General features: G+C 42.8%; 1 protein-coding gene across 1 annotated transcript in view; it reads left to right on the top strand.

Moving 5' to 3' along the window:
- Positions 1–1,064: 1,064 nt before the first annotated feature.
- clcn2a (chloride channel, voltage-sensitive 2a) overlaps positions 1,065–8,425 on the top strand; it is a gene marked incomplete at both ends in the record, with an annotated part of 28,198 nt that continues 20,837 nt past the window's right edge. The window contains one exon of the mRNA XM_079230799.1: positions 1,065–1,115. Coding sequence (XP_079086925.1) covers positions 1,065–1,115 — 51 coding nt within the window. The remainder of the gene's footprint in view (positions 1,116–8,425) is intronic.

Below are 8,425 nucleotides of genomic sequence, written 5' to 3'. Positions count from 1 at the left end.
ATTCCACCGCTTTTTAAACATGACGTCACGTCAGGGTTCATTTTGAGTTGGGTTCTGAAAACTTCAAACAGTTAAAAAGATACACTGTGGGAGGGTGCAAATAAATACAGTGAGTTGCATTATGGGGAAATCTAAGATGCCGTTATTTATGCTTGACCATTCAGGAACTAAAAGTCAGGACCTATTCTTCTATTCTTCTTCTTATGGTTCTGCTGCATTGACTTATGCCTTTATTAAATGTGTCTTTTGTGAGAACCCATCTTTCGGGAAAAGTGACTGCCTCTTAAAGAAAAAGTACAGAAGTGAAACAAGTAAATAATTAGATTTAGAAAGATTATCTGGAATCAAATCCAGAGATTATATATTCATTGTACAAAATACTGGAGTCACCTCCCTTTAAACTATAGTCCGTTATACGTGACAGTGAAACGCTTGTAAAAGGACATCGGCTAATAGAAGTCACTGATGGATGATCAGCCACCATTCTGTATTCACTTACTAAAGGGCCGTTGTAAAGATGCATTTACGACATTGACGGAGCCATAACAAGCCTCACCCTTGAGCATTACTCATCACACTTGAATCAATCCATCTGATGACTCAAATCGGGAGCAAAGCGCAGTACCACGCAAGAATATATAAGAGCAACATACCCTACACATCCTCATTTGTCCAAATAGGCGTTTCATTACAACGGCACCTGCACACTCCTGCGCACACGAAAACAATAAAATAAAAACATCACATCATTAATGTGGTAACTCCAGAGAGACAGTGGAGACAGTGCAGATATTGGAGGAGGGAGGCGGTGTTTTGCAGTCAAACCGCACGAGCGCTGCTCCGAGTCGGCAGCTACTCTCATCTAGCACACACACACATGCACACACACACAGATCGCAGCGGCGCTTTGTGTCATGCAGGACGCCTCATGATAAGAGACCTGTTACGCGCTGCGCATGTGATGGCAGGTGCCGGGTCCTCCTCCGCAGATTAATTAGCGGGCGGACTTGCTGCTATACCCCGAGACTCCCGGAGTGGGTGTCTGTAATGAGGATATTGCGACAATGGTGAAGGACAAGGCCGAGGACCGGACGCTTCAGTATCAGCAAACTTTGGTGAGTTTCGCATGAGGTCGTACAGACGACGTCTTCGGACACATGCGTCGGCCATGCAGGGGGTGTCATGGATGCCAGTTTGGCCAGAGGATGGAGACACAGCTCTCGGTTGCTCAAAAAATGTGCCCTGTATGAGTACAGGAGGGGGATTGTGTGCAGCTTTAATATATATATATATATATATTTGAATGTAATATTCCCTTGTTGGCTGATTGTATCTCCTGTTTGCCCTGCTTTCCTTCTAGTGGCTGCTGTGCTCTCCATTCAGTTGCCTTGATCCACAGGTGTTGCATCACTCTCTGCCTCTGCCTGCCATAATTAATTCTCAATCAATTTAGATTTCACCAAACCATGTTAGATTAATTTGTTCAGCTCGAAGAAATGCATGTATGGCTATCTCTGATTACTTTATGTGTGGCCTAATGGCTCATTATTAAGATGTTAATATCCTTGCAGTAAGCGATTAGAGCCTCACTCGAGCTCTAACGCATTTCACTCACGTCCTGTGTCTCCCTTATCTCCCCCACTTCTCCTGCAGATCCTGCGCCTCCTCGTGCCCCCTCATGCGTTCCTCTGTCTCCTTCTCCTCATCCCTTCCTGTTTGCTCGCGCGCCCCCTTTCTACTTGTGAACAAAAAGTGTGTCTAAATATGAATTGCTTCATGCACCAGTTTTACCCACTCATGTGTGGACGGTCAAACCCCGGAGCTCTCCACGCAGTGAACATCTATATTCGGATGAAAGGGGCAGACAGACAGAGCAGTGGATTAAAGTGTCCTTCCACAAGGATGTGTGAGTCTGTGACTGCAGTTATCGCTTATCCTCCTTTCCTCGCTTCTTTTTGTTGTTGTGTCCACTTGTTTCCACATGTGCGTCTGTCTGTCAGTCAGTCCGTCTTCGCGCAGATGTGTCTGGGCCCTAAGTGGTACAGATGTGTGTGTTTTTCTTTGTCTGTGTGAAGATCGATGCCATGCTGTGTGTCTCAGTGCAAAGATCAATAGTAATATAAAATGGCAGTCAGAGGATTGGAACGTGCCGCCTGCCCCCTCCCTCTCTGTGGACTATAGCTCTCAGATCAATGGCTTTATCAATCACTGCCTGGGTACCAGTCCATTACCCCATAATACATGCATGTTTCTGCACATGCCAGCATTTGTGCAGCGTGTTTTCCAATACTTTTCTAAGTAGTGACAGCGCTATTTATCAAACACCTTCCCTCTGGTTCAACAAAGCACCTCTGTTTTCCTCTTCCAAAACAAAATGACAAGCACAGATAGATGTTAACCACAAACTAAAATCAGATAAGTGACGGCTCACAGAGTTTATTGCCTGCGTAGCCACAGTCTTAAATTGTCTCTAATGTTGACAATAGGATTCTGTGCTTTACTGTTTGCCATCAGCAAGATTTAGAGGATTTTCAGTCATGTGGTATCTTAAATTTCTGGCAGCACAGAACCACTGGTGCTGTATAGCAGGACTAAGCAGATGTCTCGAAGCAGATAGAGAAAAATAGAGATCTGTCTGATAACTTCTCCACGAGGACGCAGCACAGAAATGTCATCTCCTCATTAACAGCTACTGCACAAAAACAATTGTCAATTCCCTCCAGTATCTATACATTTCTAGCAATAATCTTTTTATAGAATCGGCAGCTGATTGACTGCTTTACGTGTTAAAGACAATAGAACAAAAAGCAGCCATTAAATCTATGGCTGCTGTTGATGCTGGAGCTTTACATTCAATGAGCATTGCTTTGGCAAGCCATTAAGATAATATGCGGTGGGTATCATAAACTCATTACATAAATAAGCTGAACGGCTGGATATAATTACATTGCAAATTACCGCGATTACATTTTTCCCTTTGTGCAAAGTCAACCCTAAAGCAAGCAAATGACTTGATATGTAAATAATATCCATTCATACATTCTGCACAGCAGCACTGATGCTGTATTGTCAGCACTGCACCAAACAGATTTCTTGGATTGCTCTTAGAAAGCATAATCACTAACCTCTCTGAACTCATTATCCAAAGGGAATAGTAAAACAGGGAATAAACAAGCTATTTATAACCATCAATATTTTGTATATGAAAAAAAGAAAAGGCAGCAAGCTGTTATTTTCTGGGTCCTGTGCAGAGATGCAGGAGAGATCCTTTGAGCAGTTGGAAAGCAACCAGGGTCGGGTGCATGGGTCACTGGCTTCTACAACTTCTGTCAGGTGCTGTGCATGCTGGGACAGCATGCAGTGCCTCTCTGCCTCCCCGGTGTCCCGTGGGATAGGGTAAAGTGGACAAGACGCAGATCAGAGACTGAAAAGAAAAGGACAGAGAGTGGTGACGTGGTGTCAGAGTGTTGCAGCCTTCTATCTGAATTCTTTTCAGAAGCTCTTTTCAGAGGCCAAGGAGATCTTTGTGTGTGTGTGTGTGTGGGCATGTGTTTTCTCTCATCAAACACGTGGGCAAGTTTGCTCCATAGGTCTCACTTGTGTGTGTGTGTGTGTGTGTGTGTGTGTGTGTGTGTGTGTGTAGGCGTGTATGCACTGTGTACCTGCCTACACACAGACGTGCTTGTGTGGTAAATCTCTGTCGGAGCAGATGTTAGAGACGGCGTGTTCATGTCTTTCCAGCAGCGGGGAGGCTTGAGGATTTGGCTGCGGCAGGGATCAAAGTCATGATCCACCTGAAGAGGAAAAGCAGCCACCCCATACCTCCTCTCACCCCGCCCCCACCCCGCCACAGGGCACTGCAGCACAGGATAGGATACACAGCACACAGCCGGCCGGCCTTTCTGTATGTGTGTGTGTGTGGGGGTTTGTTTCTGAGCAACATGCTGCACTGGCTTTCAAGACACACCACTGACAAGATCCAGTTCTCACCATTTTGTATCTCTTTCCATTTGTCTGTGGTTGATGAATATTTAAAGCAACGGGGCCACAAAAAAAAAAAAAAAGGATTAATGCAAAAATATGCATATGGTGGCTCAGGAGAAGAGGACTTATCTGACTTAATTGAACTTATCAATTATAATCTCTCCAGCTACAAAACATGGTGGAATGATACAATTGCGCACACAGTCTTAAGACTGCGCATACTTGTGTATTTGCATACTGCTAATTTGCACTGTGTCTCCTGAACAGCAGTGAGCAAGCACTCTTGTCCACAAAAAAAAAACTGGACTGTGAGATCTGTTGCCTCCCTCCTCTCTTTTGTATTGTTCGGTGTAATGTTCCACAGACCAGAGGGGTTGGTAAATACGAGTATGCTGTTTGCAGTTTACTTCCATTGTTTTTCAGGATTTCTGTGTTTTGTAATTGAGCAGCGTCACCCTACCGCTCATGGCCATTTGGTGCAGCTATGATGAGAAGCTTTAGGACGGGAACTCAGACACTTTAAATAGAATTTAAATAGAAATTCATACACATCTCTTTTGTATCTCCGCATCTCTCTCTCTCTCTCCATCTGTCACTGTCACACACACACACACACACACGCACACACACACACACAAACATGCACAAAAGCGCTGTCTCTTCAAGGGGCTCTAGTTCCTCATAGTCAGCATTCCATCCGTTGCCCACACACAGAAGCTGGCTCGAGTCCATTTCAGCTTCTGTCACTTCCGAATAGTGCCTTCACCTGCCGACCACTGAACAAGTCACTGCAGAGACTGCAGACAGAAAAACAATCCATCTCAATTCATTTGACGGATAAAATAGACCCAGTTCATTGTATTGTCAAGGTTGGACTCACGAACCAAAGCGCTAACTGCCAATATACAATAAACTTGTACACTCTGATATTAAAAAACAAAAAAACTCACAAGATGTAGGACCTAATAATTTGAAATAACAAACATTAGTTGATAACCCAAAAGCAATAAGTCTTGTTGTGCAATAAACAAAAGTGGAAGAAGAGATCCCTTACTTGAATAAAAGTGCAGCTATTTATAACAAATAATCCTCATGCAGGTTATATATTGTCCTGTTATTACTGACTATTAGTAGTATTTGCATATAATTATGCAAATAAGCAGCCTTTTCATGCTGTAGTTGGTCGATGTGGAAATCCTTTTAACTATTCATACACAGTTATGTAGTTTATTCTATAATAATGCATCATATCTAATTAAATGACCAAATGTTTTGTATGTAAAATCTGAATAAGTCACTAGTGGGCTGTATCTGACAGAAAAAGCTGCGAAATGCCAGAAGTGCAAAAACTACCCGGAGCTTCAAACTGCTGAAACCCAAAGATAATTAGTCTACTATTTGGTTCTATCTTCCATTTGAAAAGCTAGAACCAGAAAATTATTCTCACGATTGATCAATTCTGAAAATAGGTGCAGATTAATTTTCTGTTAATCGACTAATTGATTAATCGTCTACTTGGTTCAGATATTCTGTCAGATACATGTGATGAGTAAAAAGTGTTTGATTTGTTCTGAAATGAGGACAATGTATAGGGTGTCCATTTATCACAGAATTGGTGGTTTTGATGTCGACGTGACCTTGAGCAAGATGCTGCTGAACCCAAAGTCTCCTAAAGGAAGGGGCGGCCATCGGTATGTTGCGAGCAGCATAAAATGGAAACACTGATGTCACTCAAAATTGTACTTTAGTTGTAAAAGTGTAGATACCACAGGGGAAAAATGAATATTGCCATTCCTATAGCTGCTTGTGCATGGTTTATGTCCACAACACCATAGGCAGACTTTCAGTGTGTTTGTTTCCCAGTTCTAACTCCCGGTGACGGTCTTTTTTAGACCTGTTGTAAACGTAATCTTCAGTGATCAGTGGATCAGTGTCATGATGTCCTCAAAAAAACCCAGCCCCACCCCTTCAAATCTATTTCTGACAAGATGTCAGCTTGATGCTTCAGCCTCACTGACGTCTCCCCCTTCCAACCCTCCCCCATCTTTTGTGTTGCCTTCCACTTATATGATCAGAGTGTGTTGGTGTATTTTCTTCTTTTTTTTATACTTGTCTGGGTGCAAAGAGTCCGCTCGACCGCATCAAGGTTGTTTTAGTCAATGTGTGTGTGTGTGTGTGTGTGTGTGTGTGTGTGTGTGTGTGTGTGTGTGTGTGTGTGTGTGTGTGTGTGTGAGAGCACTGACTCATAGGTAAGTATTCTAAAGGCAGCCCAGCTACCTATATTAATATAAATGTAGACTGTGGGATGAGTCAAATGTGTCACTTTCTCCTCTAATTCAATTTTCAACCTTGTCCCTGGAGGCTTCATAGCTCAGATTAGCCCGAGTGCTTTAGTCCCCCTGTTATTATCCTGGTCTCATCAATACACACTCAGCACACGTTTAGTGTAATTGTGCAGTTTATTTAGAGTTTAAGGGTCTGATTTATCCATCTTTCTCTCTGCAGTGAGGGGGTCCGCTTCACTCTCACCCTATACAAAAAGAAGAGATTAAAGTCTTATGAATATGTATTAGTAAAAAGCAATAAGGAGGAAAGTTTTAGATGTTCAAGCCTTCGTCGTTAAGAGTGTCAAATTGTTGTCCTTGCTGTCTCCTCACAATGAATAAATTATCCTGCAGTGCCTTGAGTCGCTGAAAAATAACGAACTTTGTTTTTCTTTTCTTTCTTTTGGAGAAAAAAAAAGAAGCTCATCTGTCGTGCTAGGCTTGCACATGGTCCGACAGAGAAAGGCGGCCAAGTGAGTGATGTAGCAGTTTGTGTGTGTGTGTGTGTGTGTGTGTGTGCGTGTGTGTGTGTGTGTGTTCTGACGCAGAACAAAGCTGGTGGACTTGTAATGCTCTCTGAAGGTTCTCATCGGGTATGAACTAAGGCAGTGAGTGGTGCTGTAGAGGGACATGTAATTGCTCTCAGAGAGCCGGCAGTAATGCTGCTCTTGTTAGTACGGAGCAGTGTGCGTAACACAGCCAGGCCGATACTGGATGTAATATCTCAGGAACGCCTGGAGGGAATTTTATTATGTCTGGAACGAATGTCCACCTGGACTCAAGTATGACCTGATTAGAATTTGGTGGTCATAGGTCACCGTTACCTCACAAAACATGTTTTTAGCCGTAACTCAAGAATTCCTATTGTAATCATGACGATTTCACACAAACGTCTCAAATGATAACATGATGAAGTTTTGGACAGACGGGGATGTAAACTGCTACTTGACTGTGTCGGCACAGGACTTGATGGAGTAATTCTAATTTTGTGAGATATTTGATGGCATACGTTGGCTTTGTTGACCAAATTCACAATATTAATGCATATTTTTGTTTTATCTCATGAGGTGGTCATCGCCTCGTATTCCCAAACTATCTGGACTGAACAAAAGCTGCACCTCTGAGTGGTAAAGGTGCTGTAAAAAAGTCTCGGACTCTCTTCCACGGGTAGTTGGGTCTAAATAGTACATTTGACTTTTTCCCATTTGTTTCAACTATGAGAATCACAGGCGACGATAGCTGCTGCTCCTCCACTCAAACATCCCCTTCTTTTTGTCCAAATTTGGAATGTCTGGATTTGCCATCTTGTTTAATGGATATAATTAGATGAATGTGAGTTGGTTTATCGAACTGAGCATCGAACTGGAACTCTTCTCTCTGTAAGCATTTTTGGTGTATGACAAACCAGTCAATAGCAACCTGAGGGAGGCCGGGGTTGAACTGGTGTAGAAGGTTGTAATGTGGGAGGTAAACTGACTAATGTCGATACAGAAGTTGATCACATGGGAGGTGAACTGGTTACAGATAACAGCCTATTTAACCCACATTGTCCCACCTGCTGCGCTCCCAGGGAGCCGTGCTCCAGATGGCCAGTGATTGCTTTCACACAGGCCCCGTTTATACTGCAGTGGGTGTTTGTCTAGTGTTGCTGGTGGGTTTGTGTGCCTCTCTGCTGTATGTGTGGGTGCACGGAAATGTGTTTGCCAACACTCAAGATTCAGTAAGAAAGATTTAAATATCCCAGTGTAGTAATGATGCAATATTGATCAGATAAGCAGGAAAACTTACTTTCTTCCATTACGTCATTGGTCAAGATCTTTAAGAGTTTACCAATGTAGGCCACTTAATTTAGGAAATAGCCGCATTGATTCTTTTTGGTGAAACTACTCATTTGGAGTTTTCAGATTCTGTGTGGATATCTTTTCCAACTGTGTGCAAAATGGGATTTTTTTTTATACCAACCATAAAACCTTACTGGTTTAGTTTTGGCCGGCGGCATTTGTTGAACTACTTTGTCTGCATCTCAACTGTTGCTCTCCAGTAAAGGGCAGAAAGCAAAACATTTTAATCGCAAAATTACATTGCACATTTGAATACCTTACCGAGTTTCAGAATGT

Source organism: Taurulus bubalis (assembly GCF_910589615.1).
Source record: "Taurulus bubalis genome assembly, chromosome: 1".
Lineage (NCBI taxonomy): Eukaryota > Metazoa > Chordata > Actinopteri > Perciformes > Cottidae > Taurulus > Taurulus bubalis.
Note: the sequence above shows the minus strand (reverse complement) of the source record. Positions and strands in the feature narration are given on the sequence as shown.